This window comes from Sciurus carolinensis, chromosome 1 (assembly GCF_902686445.1).
Source record: "Sciurus carolinensis chromosome 1, mSciCar1.2, whole genome shotgun sequence".
Taxonomy (NCBI): Eukaryota; Metazoa; Chordata; class Mammalia; order Rodentia; family Sciuridae; genus Sciurus; species Sciurus carolinensis.
Window position 1 is genome coordinate 190705797 of NC_062213.1, and position 15711 is coordinate 190721507.

Sequence of the window (15711 nt, forward strand, 5' to 3'; positions counted from 1 at the left end):
GAACCCATCCTGCAGAGGAGAGCCATCTCAGATCCCTCTGAGGGGATAGATCCCTTATTCTAAAGTAAAGGTACACAGAGATTCATTTTCAAGAAATTAACTTTATTTGGTTGGAAAAGCATCTCTTCTGTAAAACACCCATCTAGACCTGGCTTGAGGAAGGGCGCACTGCTGGGGGGCAGGGGGCAGGGCACACTGCACCCATCAGATCTGAAGACAGGGGAGAGTGTCTTCTTTGTAGGGAGGAGGGTGGCCAAAGGTCACTTCACCCCACTCCAGGGGAGACAGGAGCAGAAATGGTGGAAGCTCAGGCAGAGCGGTCAGCCTGGTGCGAAACCATGGCCTAGTGCTGCTTCCAGTCTCAAACAGAACCCAGAGACCTGCTGTTGACATGTCAGTGGCGAGGGGTGAGGTGGTCCTCAGGGTCAAAGGTTAGGAACTAGGGTGCTGGCCAGGGTCAGTGGTCAGGAGGTCAGAGGTTGCTCTCTGGGTCAAGGGACAGAGATGGGGAGGGCTCCTCAGAGTCAGAGGACAGGGGTTGGGGGGACTGTGCTCTAGAGTGAGAGGTCAGAGCTTGAGGGCTGCCCTCAGCCTGCACCAACCCCCAGGCCCCCAGGCCCTCTGAGTACAGCTCCTGGTTCTTCTCCTTCCACCGGCGGAATTTCTCTCCAGTAAGCTCAGGGTCGCTGAGCACCTCCTCCAGGGCCTGCAGTTCTTGCAGCTTTGCCTGTGAGGGGAGCAGGGGGTAAGGAGCCACGATCATCCAAGGCGGCGGCAGAGCCCAAGCCCAGAGCTAACTCTGGAGTCCTGTACCTAGAACCCAGCACCTGGCCAGCCAGGCACAAGAAGCCTGGGTAAGATTTCAAACTCCAGCTCAGAACCCAGAACTTGGAGCAGTCCAGTTGAGTCCAAAATGGAGCCTAGAGCCCAGCCCAGGGGCTGGGGCCTGGGGATGTGGCCTGTGGTAGATCCCTTGCCTGGCATGCAAGAGGCCCTGGGTTCAATTCTCAGTACCCCTACTGAAAGAGCTAAGCCCAAGCCCAGAACTGAGGCCCTGAGTCAGACAGCCAAGAGTCCAGAGCCAAGCTCCTGAGGAGTCGGAAAGCCAGAGGCAGGAACCCAGAGCTGAGCCTGCAGTCCAAAGTCCAGAGTGGCGCTCAGCCAGAAACAAACCTGAAGCCCAGAGCCTGCCCTCGCTGTGCCCGGTGCCCCCAGCTGACCTTGAGTGTGCTCTGTAGTGCCCGGACTCGGTGCACCCGCTCATTGAGGTGGGGGTCTCGGTTGCGCCGCATGAAAGAGCTCCTCCACTGCTCCTGGGTCAGGGGCTGGGGCTGCCCCAGCAGGGACACGCCACCCTGCCTTAGTCCCCGTACCATTCCTTCCAGTGCCCCTTCACTGCTGTCTGTGGGAGTGGGGAGCAGGATGAGGATGTGCCCACGCCCTCAACCCAGTGCCCGACGACCCGCTCCCAACTCCAGTGAACACCTGCGGGAGAGCCCAAGGAGGTCCTGGGGCTGCGCTGTGTCGGGGAGGCGGCAGGTGAAATGTCTCCGTGGAGTGAACTCCCAGTCTGAGATGGGCTGGGCTGAGGCAGGGTGGAAGGAGAGGGCCTCAGCCCGAGCCCCGTGTCCCGCTGTCCACCCCACCCCCACCCCCGTCTCCTGCCTGAAGTGGTCCCCTACTCACCGAGGCTGAGCGGGACCCAGTCTCATCATCAGGGTCTTCTGCTTCTGTCTCACTGTAGCAGTCTAGGGTGGTGGGCAGCAGTTGGGGGACCCACAGGGTTTGGGGAGGCCAGGGCTTAGGCAGGGGGCTTTAAATTTGAGCCCCCATACCGGGAACGGTAGAGGCTCAGTCGGGACCCGATCCTTCTTCCCACCCTTGAGAGAGACCCACCTTCCTCTCGGGCCGAGGGGGCCTGGCCTGGGGACTGATACTTGGAAATGCAGGTAATGAGACGGCGTACCCACCTGTGGAGGAGCAGACAGGTGTCAGGGAGGTTCCGTGCACGGAGGTCTATTTATATCGGGGCTTTACATCCACGTCATCTTTTAATTTAATCCTCAGACTAACTGGGAGCGGTAGGAATTTTTATTTGCTCATTTTATAGATGATGAAACTGAGGCTTAGACAGTGACCACCCTGACCTGCCACTGCCAGAGGACTTGGACTTGGACCCCGGCTCCTGAGCCTGGGGGCTCTGCGGGAGTAGGGCAAGGGAGGCGGCACTCACAGGCTCAGATCAGACAGGGTGTCGGCAGCGAAGACGAAGGGTTTGTACACGTCATGGGTGAGCTGGAACACACTGCCGGGGAGCAGAGGGCACCTCTCAGCCTCCTCCCGGGCGGGCCCATCCAGAACCGGGGAAAGCTGGACCGGGGGTCCCAGCCACCTGCCATCACCCACCCTGACCCTCCACCCTTTGTCTCCCCATCCTCCAGCCCACGTACCCCAGGACTTAACTATTTTTTCTTCTGATCGTGTCCACTTTCCAGGCTATAGTTGGAGACATTGATGAGGCCCTGAGCCTTTTCATCCTGGGGGGGTCACAGTATGAGGGTCAGCCTGGGGCCCTAAAACCCTCCAGGCAGCTCCTGAGTTGCCCCTTGGACTCCTGAGGGTGGTGGAAGGGAGAGGGCATTTTCTGGGCTCTAACTGCCAGTCTCTTGGTTTTTGGGGCTCGGGGCAGGAGGTGTAGTCAAATGGTGCCTCTGAGCCAGAAAAGAGGAGCAAAGATATCCAGGGAAGCAGCTAAGGAAGCAGAGCCTGCTCCCATGTTTGTTCCTTCAGTAGACACACGGCTGCTTCACGCCACTGGGCTCTGCAAATGCCTTTTCCCTTCATAGTTTTCTTTCCCCCTTTCATCTGACTAACTCCCAGGTATTATTTTCTCAGAGAAGCGTCTGGACTCCTTCAGGCTGGACTGGACACCTCTGCCGGGCCCACGTATCTCCTGGGCTTTCCTTCATCTCAGCACGTTTCCCACACTGCCTTGAGTATGTACAAGCTCCACCCCAGCCTTCGAACTGCTGTCCCACACACAGTAACTCAATGGAGAGAAGCCATCCCCATTTTGCAGACAGGAACACTGGGACCTGGGAAGGCCTGGGGGTCACCCGTGACAACAGAAGGGAGCAGATGGTAGAATAAAGACAAGAATCTTGGCTCTGAGGTGACTCACTGGCTACCTGTGCATGGTGTATGGTGCCTCACCTGGGGCTGCTGGTACCAGTAGAGCATGTGTCCCTTAAGCACAAACCAGCAGCGGCGCCAGCGTGGGCCCATGAAGCCACCGGGTGCCTTGCGCAGCAGGAGCCAGCCATCGCAGTCTGGCCGGCCCAGCTCCCGGCAGGACACCCGCCGGCGGCTCAGCCTTGTCGCCACCCCTGCAAGCAACATGGCACAACCAGGTTGGTGAGGGGCTGGCAACGCGTTCCAGCCCCACAAACCTACTCCCTTGCCCCCCATGACCATCCCCAACTGAGACATGTGAACCCCACTCTGGGGCTGCAATTTTACACGCATCATTGCTGAGGTGGGGACAACTCTCCACGTTAGAGATGAGGAAACTGGAGATAAGAGAATAAGCCATTTGCTTCAAGTCACAAAGTTGGTCTGGGCTGGGAGCATGGGTCTGTGTGACCCCAGAAAAGAGCTGTTTCCAGGACAGGCTGTGTGGGAAGCACAAGGGGTGGTTTGGCAGCACTGCAAAGATTTCTAAGAGTTCCTCATTTCGGGGATATGACATGCCCACTCAGTCCAGGGCACTGGTACCTTTTGATTTCTTCCGACCAAGAACAGGACTCTGAAAGGACCACACGGGGGTTAGAGAGGGGTCTAGGTCCTCAGCCCACATCCCTCCTCGCTGATCCCCTGAGCTCACCTCGTCAGGGTGTCCTGTGGGGCTTGGAGTCTCTGCTATTCCTGCTGGGAGTACAGGGGGACTGGGCAGGGGCTCAGGGTCAAGGGAGGTAGAATCTGTCAGGGAGGGATGGGGGAGGGTTTAAGATCCAGGACCAGAGTCAGGCACTCAGATGCCCTGCCAGGGGCATCTGCTACCTGGTGGGCTTTGAAACTACCTGTCCAGGCAGCAGGGGGCTCAGGACTTAGGTCTGAAGTCAGGTTGAAGGCAAAGACGTCTTCAGATGGGACCCTGCGGGAAGCAAGGGGGGATGAGATGCGTCCGTGGTGCCCCACCAAGACACACCCAGGGCAGAGTCTGTTACCTGGGGGACAGTGATTGGCTTCTCAGGTATGGGGAGTCCAGGGGCGTCTGGGGAACAACCAGAAACAGGGTGACAGAGCTGACAACAGGAGTTTGAAAGCAGGTGGGGGTGGGATGGGGACAGGTACCTGTGGGGGCGTCTTGGGCACTGGGATCTTCTTCAGCACTAAGCTGACCCTGGCTGGCTTCCGCAGCAGCTCCCTCAGCATGTTCTTGTGGGGCCAGCCCACCTAGGGCAGAGGAGTAGAGGGGGGCAGAGGCGCTGGGTTGGCACCAAGCTGGGTAGGAGGCTCTGAGGCAGCCCAACACCACCTGCCTTCACTGGGAGCTGTACGTGAGCTTCCTGCTTCTGCCTCACCTCACATGGCCTCCAGGAAGCCGCCAGAAGCCCCTCACCTTGGCTCCTTAGAGGCGGTGAGAGAGCCTTGGAGCAGAGCAGCTGGAAGATGGGTGAGCAACTCCCACAACCCCACTCCCCTGAAGGGACAGAACCCTGGGTGCCTTCCCCACCCAGCAGCCCTGGTGTCCTCACTGGCCCCCTCAGCTGCACCCAGCCCTCTCCCGCCTGCTCACCACCACCTGCTCGTTGATCTGGACAACTTCATCTCCAGGCAGGACCTGCAGGCGGGAGTCGGTGGGGACCTGGTAAGGGGATGGGGACCCAGAAGTGAGCTTTCCGGGGGTCTGTTGCTGGCCCGGCTGGCAGGTGAGACCTCAGGGTTGGCTGGCTGGGTGGGGGTGTCTCACCTGGGGGCCCACTCGGGACACAAAGTGCAGGCAGTTGCTGGTGGTGTGGATTTCCACGTCCTGCAGAGGCAGAAGCTACAGTCACTGAGGGCTTGATTCTAAGGTGGGTGGTACTGGGGACAGAGGTGGACCCAAGAGTACTGCTCCGACTTTCTGTATGACTTTGGGCTTGCTGCTCCTCTCTGGTCCTCTGTTTCCCCGTCTGATAAAGGGTCAGGAGGAAGCTGGAGTCACTGATTTCTGAGCCTACTAGATTCTCAGCCACTTTCTTGAAGGGAAAGGGATGGGGCAGGACACAGGCAGGGCTGGGGGCTCTGATTTTCCCAACTGGTTAAGATTAAAGCAGAAAAGTTCATGTCCTCTCCCCTGTATCCTAACCTGTCCCTGAGCCCCTACCAGGTCTGTGTCACAGGACGCAGGAACATGATGCCCGAGACCATGCCACGCGGCACCTCAGGTCTGGGCCTCCATTTTCACATCTCTGCATAAAAGGTCTCCAGCTAGCTGTATGGGATGCTGGGGATCCTAGAGTACATTTCAGGGCCCAGACAAAGCTGTCAAGGGGTCAGCAGTGAGAGGTGACAGGTCAGGGCTCACCAAAGGCTCTTCCAGCTGCACCTGCTCCAGCACAGCCCTCTGCTCCAGCAGCTCCTCTGGGCTGCAGCTCAGGATATTGTGGCAGATCCCAGTCACCTGGCTGCACTGGGGGAGGGGAGCAGGTTGCAGGGCTGAGCCTGGTCCCACCCCACCCCGCTCCCTCCTCAGTCCCACAGACTCACGATCCTCAGGACTCTGCTTTCTTTTTCAGCCTCTGGAAAGTCCTAGAAGCAGAGAGAGGAGGGCCTCCCCTGAGTAAGGGTGGAATGGGGGGTTGTCTTCTCCCGAGGACATGGGGGGATCCCTCCTGTCCTTCCCAGCTTCCCCTATACTGGCCTTCTTCCCAGAACGATAGGGCCTCAAAGTCTCAACCCCAAGGTCTCATCCCCCTGATACCAGGCCCCCAAAAGTCACTACACAGTCCCTCCCCTGCCACCACCTCCTGAGCTTCATGCTTCTGAGCTTCCCCTGCCGGCAAGGAGAGCCCCACACTCTTGCCGCCCCATACCCCGTGGCAGGGCCTCCTCTTCTCCTGCGCTCTCGCCCCAGCTCTCACACCTGATCCTGGTCTGATTCACAGGTTATAAAAAGCTCCGGCCTGGTCTGGTCTCGGGGCTGGGCCAAGCCTGGCCCCTGTCGTCCTACCTCCTGCAAGACCTGGCTCAGCTCCCCGCACAACGCCCCGATCTCCTGGCAGGCTGAGAAGTCATTTAAGTGGGAGAAGAGGTACCTGGTGGGAAGAGTGGCGCAGGGCTCAGGGGTGGTGCTGGGCTACTCGAGCCAATTTCTCATCTGAGACTTGGGGACGGTTCCTGCCCCGATGAGTTTTGCTTTGCAATAAAGGAGATAACTGAAACATCTGCAGGGCTCAGCACAGGACTTATCTGTCATGCAGCTACGAGGCACCAGGCCCTATTCTAGGCACTGGGGAGACAGACAGTAAACATATCATTATGTCAGTAATGATTTAACCCTGGCTGTAATGAGTGTCCTGAGATGCAGGAGCTCTCAGAATGACTGACAGGCAGGCTTCCCAGAGGAGGTGACATTTGAGGTGGGACCTATAGGATAAGCATCAGCAGCCATTGAAGGGGCCAGGGAACTCTGTTTAATGGTGTTGATAAGACTATTGTGATAATAAGTGGGCAGGATGGGCACCCAGGTGGTCCAGCGCCCCTGCTCAGACAGGCTACCCTGCTCTGCCATATCTGAACAAGAGCCAAGCTCTTTATTCTCTCCCAGGCCCTGGAGGAAGCCAAGGATGAGAAGGGTCCCCTTACCAGTTACCCCAACCTGGGTACCTGTTGAGCCAGAAGAGGAGCACACGGGCTTCCCGCACCAGCTCCACAGCTGCGCTGAGGACATCGGCAGGGGTCTCGGCACAGTCCCCCAGGCGGCCTTTGACTAAGCTCTTCAGGGCCTGGGTCCACTCCAGCAGCCCCTCTGTCAGGGTCTGCAGGTTCTCTGTCTGCAGCCCAGAGCTCTGTGCCAGAAAGGGGCAGGTCACTGCTGCGGCAGTAGCCAACCCCCTCAGGGCGGCAGACATTGCAATCATTGTGACCAGAGTTCACTCACCAGAGCCTGCAGCTGTTCCACCCCATCCAGAATGAGCTCCTGATGGCCCAGAGGCCACACAGTCAGAGCCTCAAGGCTGCGGGGACAGAGCTGGAGCAGGTACTTGCCAGGCAGTGCCCAGTCTTCAAAGGGATAGTCCTGCAGGGAATCGTCGAGGCCTGGAGGCAGAGCAAGGGTCAGCGGGAGGGGAACAGAGGGGTCATGACCTTTGGGCCAGTTCTTCACTCCAGCAGACCTCTTCTCCCACCCAACTGTCCCCAGTGACAACCCTGAGACTCAGGCAGAGTCCTGTCCATTTCACAGCTGAGGCCACTGAGTAGCTGAGGACTGTATGGGCAGTGGCTTTAAAAGACGGTCCCCAGACCAGCAGCAGCTGCCTCACTGGGGAACCTGTTAGGAATGCAAATTCCCAGGTCTCACCCCCCAACTGCTGAAGCAGACGCTCCGGGCTAGGACCCAGTGGTTTGTGTTAGTAAGTCCTGCAGGTGACTCTGATGTTCCCCTAAGTCTGAACAGGAGTGATATAGAGGATAAGCGCAAGGGACTCGAGTCAGGGAAACCTGACAGCTAGCACTTGAGCAACTAAGATGATTGTTCTGGGCCTCAGTTTCTTCACATGTAAAATGGGAACACAAAAGTGTCTACCTTCTAACCACGTGTGTATTAAATGATTTGATATATGTCAAACGCGAGGTCCACTCTCTGGTTCGTGGTAGACAGGCAACAAACAGAAGCCATCATATTATTATTGCCAGACTCTCTACCATGATCTACGTGATTAGGCCACTGCCTGTCCTTCCAGGATTGTGGCACAGCCCCTCCAACTTAACACTTCAGATCCAGAGTACCAACTCCTTGCAGGTCCTGGAAGGTTCTTTTGCTTCAGGGTCTCCACATGCTCTATTCCTTCTGCCTGGATAGCTCTTCAAGTTCTGTCACATCCTTTTCCTTCCCACTCCCCAAATGCCTTCCATAGCTCCCCAGGTTGGGTGGGGAAGCTTCTTCGCTTGGTCCCAGTGTCCCCTGAGCCTCCAGACACCCTGGTACTTGGACATCAGTTTTTCCTACTTTATCACTGGTCCTTCAAAGACCAGGTCTTAAATAACCATTTAATCCCCAGCCTATTCCTGTCACAAGGCAGACATTCAAAAATAAGAAAAAGAGCCAGATGCAGTGACACATGCCTATAATCCCAGCGACTCAGGAGGCTGGAGGATTGCAAGTTCAAAGCCAGCCTCAACAAAAGTCAGGTGCTAAGCAACTCGGTGAGACCCTGTATCTAAATAAAATATAAAACAGGGCTGGAGATGTGGTCGAGTGCCCCTGAATTCAATCCCCAGTAGGCCTCCTGCCAAAAAAAAAGAAAAAAGGAAAAATAGCTCTTGCGTGCTTACTTTATGCTAGGCATAGTTTTATGGACTTTACATATATTGATGCATTTGACCTTCGCCTCCTTTCTGGGAGGTGGGGACTACTGTCATACCCATTAAACAGATGGGAAAACTGACACAAGGGAGAAGCAGCAGCTTGCTCAGTCTTTGAAGGAATTCCTCCCAGTCCAAGCCAGGCTCTCATTAGGGAAAGTGTGTGTGTGGTCAATAGCTTTCCCTCATTCTCAGAGTGGCATTAAGAGTTAATGAATCTGGGGGCTGGGGAGATAGCTCAGTCGGTAGTGTTTGCCTTCTTAGCACACGGCCCTGGGTTTGATCCCCAGCACCCCCCCAAAAAAAGAGTTAATGAATCTGTTGCTCTCTGGCCATGGATTCTCGAGCAACTCCCTTCCCACAGTGAATGTGTTGGACTGCCCACCCCGCAGCATACCCAAAACTGAGCTACCGTGCTACCAGGCCATGATATCTCATTTTGCCAACTTCATGGACAGAGAAACTAAGACCTATGATCACTGAGCCAGTCTGGGACTCTGGCTCCAGTCCTGAGCAGGGCTGCCCCACCCTGGGCCTGTCCCCAGTGCACTCAGGCTGTCCCCTCTGGCAGGGGTGTCCTGACTCACCTCCCACTCCAGCTGCACCCACAGAAGGCTCTCACCGAGTCTGTCTGCACTTCATGTCTCCCAGCTGTCTGGGCTCACGGGCCTGGGGAGCACCTCCCCCTGGAATGGGAGCCCCCAGAGTGGGACTGTGTCACCCACTTGGGTCTGGCTGGAGCTTCTGCTTCTCCCCTGGGGAAGTCTCAGGCTCAGCGGGGGGAAAGGACACCAGGGCCGCTCCTGTTTCAGGACTGAGCAAAGCACTTCCTGGCTCCGTGCCTTAGGTTCAGCTTCTGAAAAATGGGCTTAATGACAGCCCTCTGGGCCCTGGGGCACCGGGAAGAAGGAGGCCATGGAGGGGCGTGGGTCCGAGGGCCCCTTGTTTTCACTGTCCCGCCTCTCCCTCGCCACACTGCTGCCTCTTGGGATGCAGGGCGATGGGGGACCCACCTCTGGTCCCCCTGCCCTCGGGGGCCCTCGGGCCGAGCCCTCTGCCCAGCACAGTTCCTGGTACAGGGCAGACGCTCTGTAAATACTTGTTGACCAACAGACTCCGCAGGTTTTGCTCGTTTCCTTTCCCGACTTTCTGCCGACCCGACGCCGCGTTGGCACCCCTGGGCCCTCTTCGGCGCCGGCCCCACCCACCTCTCAGCCAGGCTGCCACCTTCCCGGGGGTCCAGGTCTCCACCGGCTCCATGCCGGGCTCCGCCCGCCGCGCCCGCCGGCGCAGGAATTTCCGCTCCCGAAGTCGCGGCCGGCGAGCGGCTCCGGGCGGGGCCGGGGCGGGGCCGGGGCGGGGCCGCCGCATACCTGGGCCCACGTGGCCGCCCAGGTGAGGCACTGCGACAGCCATTGGCCCACCACCTGTCCGCCTCCTGCCCCGCCCCTCAGGCTCGCTAGGGCTCTGGCAGCTAGGTGGCCCAGGCCAGGGGATGTGACTCAGACGACCTCGGAGCTGGCCCCAAATCGACTTGGTATCCCAGAGTGGGGCCTAAACCTACAGGATCCTGGAAAAGAGGCCATAAGGCGAGCGATAAGCACAGAAGCAAAGCAAAGTGGGGTATGGGGCCAGGTTCTGGGCGCGTATGACAGTCCCTATGAGCCGTGACCTGGGGCTGGCCCTAACCTGTGTGCAGCCGTCCTGGGTCTGGAAACGACGCCATAGTTCCTGCTTCGGAGGGTACTTGCAGAGTATCTAAGTGAATAACTCCCAAAACTTTAGAACTGGAGTTTTTTGCTCCCTCTTTATTTTGCACCCTTCTGTGAACTGGTGAGGCTAATAGGACCCTTTCTCAGATTGAGGCTTTTATTTAATTTTAAAATTTTAATTTTTTTTTTTTTTTTTTTTTTTTTTTTTTAAAGACAGGGCCTCACTGTTACTCAGATAGGTCTTGAACTGGTGGACTCAAGTGATCTTCCTGCCTCAGCTTCCCCAGTAGCTGGGACTACAGGCACAGTGCCACCATGCCAGGCCAGAATAACACTTTTAAAAGCATAAAGCAGGGGCTGGGGAGATAGCTCAGTCGGTAGAGTGCTTGCCTTGTAAGCACAAGGCCCTGGGTTCGATCCCCAGCACCCAAAAAATAAATAAATAAATAAATCAATCAAAGCAGAAAGCTTAAATTGAGCGTGATTGTACGTGCCCCAAACCCTGCTTCTTGGAGGGTGAAGCAGGAGAATCACAAGTTTAAGACCCGCCTTGGCAACTAAGCAAGACCCTGCCTCAAAATAAAAAAATAAAAAGGGCTGGGGATGTAGGTCAGTGGTAGAGCACTTAGCTAGTGTGCACAAATCTCTGGGTTCAAACGCCAAGATAAAAAAAGGTGTGGGGGGGATACAGAAGAGTGATGGGTCACCAGCATGAGAACAGGTGGATTCACCATTTGGCCACTGAACTGCCGGTAGGTACAGATTGGGCACTAATAGGTCCCAATGAGTGGCTGCTATATCACAGAAGACTCTGAAATAGAGTGCCATTAGATCTGTTCTAACAGAGGGTTAATAACTACCATGATTGTGAAACAGTTGTAAGCATAAATATTTCTATACTTACAATAACTATAATTTGTTATGAAAATATCTGGTGTAGCTGGGCGTGGTAGTGCATACCTGTAATCCTAGTGGCTCCGGAGGTTAAGGCCAGAGGATCGCAAGTTCAAAGCCAGCCTCAGCAAAAGCCTGGTGCTAAGCAACTCAGTGAGACCCTGTCTCTAAATAAAACACAAAATAGGGCTGGGATGTGGCTCAGTGGTTGAGTGCCCCTGAGTTCAATCCCCTATACCCTGCCCCCCCCAAAAAAAGAAAGAAATGGCGAAATTTGGTTTAGAGAAAAAAAATATATTTTTTACCACCCAACTTTATGTATTCCCCTGAATTCTTTTTTTTTTTTTTTTAATTCCCTGTATTCTGAAGCCTAGATTAAGAGCCCCCATCTACAAAAAAAATCTGGTACATACTAAGTTCATCTTCATCATCATTATCACCATCATTTCAGGCCAGGAGACTCCCAGGACTTTGGAATCAGAATAAGTTCTATGTTCAGTAGCAGTATAAATGAGTCCAACTTCTACACCTCTCTGTACCTGTTTCTTTTTTTGGGACGGGGAACAGGGGAATGTACTAGGGATTGAACCTAGCAGTGCTTAACCACTGAGTCGTATCCCCAGCTCTTTTTAAATTTTATTTTGAGATAGGGTCTCGCTAAGTTGCTTAGGGTCTTGCTAAATTACTGAGGCTGGTTTTGAACTTGCAATCCTCCTGCCTCAGCCTCCTGAGCTGCTGGGATTACGGGAGTATGCCACCGTGCCCAGCTGTAACTGCTTTTTGTTTTTCAAAAGGGGAACACCTAGACTGTAGGGGTGTGAGAACACCCTTTAAGTAGTTTTAAATCTGTCGCATGTGGTTGATTTGTTATTGCTGTAATTCTGTGGGAAGAGACCTGGGAGCTTCCTAGAACCTGCTTCTGACTGTGCTGCCTTCAAGATCTCTATTTTGGGCTTGGTTGCCATGGCACATGCCTGTAATTCCTGTAACTAGCAAGGCTGAGGCAGAAGGTTGCAGGTTCAAGGCCAACCTCAGCAATGTAGTGAGGCCCTCAACAACTTGGTGAGATCCTGTCTCAAAATTAAAAGATAAAAAAGGGCTGGGGATGTAGCTCAGTGTAAAAGTGCCCTTGAGTTCAATCCCCAGTATGTATGCACGTTATTTTTTAAAAGTTCTCTATCTTATTTTAAAAATATTTTTCTAATTGTCAATGGACCTTTATTTTATTTATTTATACATGGTGCTGAGAATTAAACCCAGTGCCTCGCACATGCTAGGCAAACGCTCTACCACTGAGCCACAACCCCAGACCCAAGATCTCTCTTTAGTGCCCCAACACTCAGCCTTCAAAGCCTGTCAATATTATACCTGTAGCTGACTCACAAGGATGGCCCATGTAGTGTAGCATGTGTGTTAGTTGTCCTCATTTAATAATTTCATAAACAAATTGAGATCTCCACTCTCTGGAACTTGGCCAGCTCTTAGGACCCCTCCCAACTTCACATTTGGTACCAGCGAGAGGGGAATGGCAGCCACTTCCTTCAAGGGGGACAGGTCCCCACAGGCCTTGCCTCCTTCCATTTGTGAATTGGTAGGTGGTGAATTTGTGGCCCTTCCCTCGAGTCTGTGGCTTGTTAGCTAGTGTCCTCCTACCCTGGGATGCCTATGTCCCTCAGGCCAGGCTGAATCCCTTTTTAACATTTTTGTCTCTTCATGCAACAGCCTCCCCAGAGCACTTCGGGTGAGCCCAATAAACTCCAACAGAGCCTTCAGCACAGGGTGGTAGACATATCTGTCTCCACCATTCTGATGTCATCAAATCCTTATCCTGAGCCAGCACCAGACAGAGGTGAGAAGAACATGGTCCAACTCATTTTTTTTTTTTTTTTTTGTATTTGGAATTCAAACCAGGGGCACTGTACCACTGAGCTAAATCCCAAGCCCTTTTTATTTTTGAGACAGGGTCTTTCTAAATTGCTAAGGATCTCATAAAGTGACTGAGGCTGGTCTTAAACTTAAGATCTTCCTGCCTCAGCCTCCCGAGTCTCTAGGATTACAGGCATGGATTACCATGCCTCAGTTTACTATTTTTTAACACAACACAGCTTAGTCAATATATGCAGATCTTTTTATTATTGTCCCCAAGCTAAGGGTAGGGAAATCCTTGCAGGAACTCTGTCTCAAAGAAAGAGGTGATGTGCCCTCCTTCAAGGAAGAAATGGTTTATAGAAACTAAAGAGAAAAGATGTACTGCTGTTGAAAGGAAGACTAATAATGTACCCTGTTGCTCCTGATTGGTGGCATCCAATTATCTGAGGTAGGGATAGGGCCTGGACCAGAGTTGAGGGGGACCCGCCCAGTACCTAGTCCATGCCTGAGATTCCTGAGCATTGCCAGCTAAGGCCACTCCTGCCTAACGGGCCTGGCCTCCCTGGTGAATGGGGGAGGTGCTGCTCAGGCCTGATGCTGATCTCTCCTGACAGCTGCTCCTAAGGCTGGCAGGATGGCAGTCAGCGGGGGAAGGGACCAGATTTAAAAATCCAGCGGTCCCTCCCCTTGCCAGATCTGGGCAGTCCAGCCACGGGTGAGCATCCTCTGAGAGCATGGCTTTTGTGCATATGAGAGGTCAGAGACCCTTGTGCCCTGATTGCTATTTCTTGGTACCATGAACACCACTGATCTTCATATCTGCTAGCACCCCACAGGCCACCTGGGAGACCAATAGCCCCCACCATGCGATTTCGACGCCTGACCCCTGGCTACTTCCGGGTGCTACAGGTAAGTACCCCTAACTGATGGTTTCTGGCACCATTGACCCCTTTCTCCCAATAGTTCTCTTTGATACCCCCAACAGCCAGGCTGTCACGTTCCCTGCCGCCTGACTAGCCAGAGCCCAGATGGGCAGTGAAGCGAAAGAGATTGGGGTGGAATCTCCCTGGGGCAGCGATGGCGCCCATATCTCCTTCACTCAGCTGCACCTTCTCTGCTTCTGCCTGCCTAGAAATCTCAACTAACCCCTTAGGTGCACTTCTGTGCACCCCTAGATGCAGGTGGCGGGGAAGCTGAAGGCAGAGCCCCGGAGTCCGCTGGCTGGGGTTGTGGCTACAGTGCTGGCTGTTCTCGGGCTGGGCAGTTCCTGCTATGCTGTCTGGAAGATGGTGGGGCAACAGCAGCCACCAGCACAGGATCCATGACGAAACGGGCCACCTCTCACCGGGGCTTTGGAGGTAGGTGACTCAGGAGGGGACTGCAATCTCAAAAATTCCTTTTCTAGGAATAGGTCCTTGCCTTCATTGGAAGCAGAATAAAGTCAATCTTATCCTACACCCCCATTTAACACTGCATCTGGAGGTCAAGGTGAGATGCTAAGCCCCAGAAGGAGAGCAGAGATGTAGGTTCCAAAGCTGGACCAGGTAGGGCGTAGACACCTGGGCCTTGTACACAGAAAGTAGCTGAGAAATCCAAATAGGGCAGGAGTCTGCAGCCAGCGGTGGCCTGGAAGTTAGAGTCAGAGGTAAGTTCTTTATCCAGTTGCTTTATTGGGGAGTAGGCACCTAAAAGAAGCCATCTACTCCCCAAACCCAGAACCCAAAGAGGTTGGCACACTCTTTCCCGGCCTAGCCCTTGCCCCACTGTCCATGGATAGCTCCTCTGCCCTGAATCCTCAGCTTTTGTCATGCAGACGTGTCCATCTCAGGAATTTCAGTGGACACTTCTGTGGGCACTGCCAGTCGCTGGGGTGGCACATAGGAACCCATGCCCGCTGCCCTCTCTGCCTCTTCCTGACTGTAGGGCTCGATGCTCAGCTGCTTCAGCCTGGGAGAAAGAAGAACAGGAGTTGGGAGCTGGGAGCCCTGCTTGCCCCGCACCCATCCATCAGCACTCTCCTTACTCCTTCATACCTTTTCTTGTGGTCCTTGGATCGGAAGTGGGTCTTCAGGTTGGCGGAATCGACAAAGTACCTCCTGCAAGGAGAGGGGGTGAGAAGAGTGAGGAAGTGATGCCTCTCAGGCACGCTCGTCTCCCTGCCCACAGCTCATTCCCTGACGCCAGGCTCCGGGGCTGAAGGGACGGGAGGCGAGCTGACCCACAGGTCCCGAAAGAGTCGAGATCCTGCGCGGCCCGGACCTCACAGCTCCCAGCGGGTACAACCGACCCTCCTTCGCCCCATGCTGGCCTCGGCCGGGACTCACCCGCAGGCCAGACAGCGATGCAGGCCGCCCCCTGGCAGGTCGGGGTCGGGCTCTGCGTCGGGGTCGGGCTTGGGCCGTGCTGGACCCTGGGGCCGCAGCTCGCGGTGAATCTCATCCAGGTCGAGTCGCCGCCGCTTAGCCTTCATCTGGCGGGCTAAGGAGTGCGCTCGGTGCGCGCCTGTGCGGCGGGAGCGACCCATGGCCAGTGACAAGAGGACCCAGGGGCGGGGGGCCGAGAGAGGACCGCACGTGCGGGCGCTTCCCTAAAGCTCAATGACGTCACGAGACGCCCAGGGGCGGGACCGGATCTGCCCGACAGCCTCTGATGACGTCACTCGCATGGT

At 55.1% G+C, this 15711-nt stretch overlaps 2 protein-coding genes across 9 annotated transcripts; both read right to left on the bottom strand.

The window, feature by feature from the left end:
- Nucleotides 1–87: 87 nt before the first annotated feature.
- Cnksr1 (connector enhancer of kinase suppressor of Ras 1) lies at nt 88–10311 on the bottom strand. 8 transcript variants are annotated; one of them, XM_047523838.1, is made up of 21 exons: nt 9777–10296; nt 7145–7302; nt 6871–7052; nt 6215–6299; nt 5752–5793; nt 5570–5674; nt 4973–5032; nt 4799–4867; nt 4354–4455; nt 4227–4273; nt 4080–4153; nt 3884–3924; nt 3775–3805; nt 3214–3386; nt 2464–2537; nt 2234–2305; nt 1897–1970; nt 1687–1748; nt 1486–1585; nt 1221–1402; nt 88–727 (listed from the first exon to the last, which is right to left on the bottom strand). In XM_047523838.1, exons 1-21 carry the CDS (start codon nt 9982–9984, stop codon nt 473–475), a joined length of 2196 nt encoding a protein of 731 aa, XP_047379794.1. In that variant the 5' UTR covers nt 9985–10296; the 3' UTR covers nt 88–472. The 8 variants fall into 8 exon arrangements, with proteins under 8 accessions (XP_047379794.1, XP_047379786.1, XP_047379778.1 ...); XM_047523830.1 differs by having other exon boundaries at nt 3884–3978; nt 4799–4843; nt 9777–10293; XM_047523822.1 differs by having other exon boundaries at nt 3884–3978; nt 9777–10285.
- Nucleotides 10312–13184: 2873 nt separating this feature from the next.
- Znf593 (zinc finger protein 593) lies at nt 13185–15660 on the bottom strand. The gene is made up of 3 exons (XM_047560066.1): nt 15368–15660; nt 15077–15139; nt 13185–14990 (listed from the first exon to the last, which is right to left on the bottom strand). The coding sequence occupies exons 1-3, from the start codon at nt 15565–15567 to the stop codon at nt 14849–14851; spliced, it is 405 nt and encodes a 134-aa protein (XP_047416022.1). The 5' UTR covers nt 15568–15660; the 3' UTR covers nt 13185–14848.
- Nucleotides 15661–15711: the final 51 nt, after the last annotated feature.

Bases quoted from the DNA above. Each gene is read 5' to 3' on its own strand.
- Cnksr1 (XM_047523822.1), bottom strand. From the start codon at position 9,984: ATGGCTGTCGCAGTGCCTCACCTGGGCGGCCACGTGGGCCCAGGTATG. The intron at 3,806-3,883 runs GTGAGCTCAGGG...TGGTCCTTTCAG, and splicing joins CCACAGGACACCCTGACGAG to AGTCCTGTTCTTGGTCGGAA. The intron at 2,306-2,463 runs GTTAAGTCCTGG...GCTCCCCGGCAG, and splicing joins CACGATCAGAAGAAAAAATA to TGTGTTCCAGCTCACCCATG.
- Znf593 (XM_047560066.1), bottom strand. From the start codon at position 15,567: ATGGGTCGCTCCCGCCGCACAGGCGCGCACCGAGCGCACTCCTTAGCC. The intron at 15,140-15,367 runs GTGAGTCCCGGC...CTCTCCTTGCAG, and splicing joins CATCGCTGTCTGGCCTGCGG to GAGGTACTTTGTCGATTCCG. The intron at 14,991-15,076 runs GTATGAAGGAGT...TCTTTCTCCCAG, and splicing joins TCCAAGGACCACAAGAAAAG to GCTGAAGCAGCTGAGCATCG.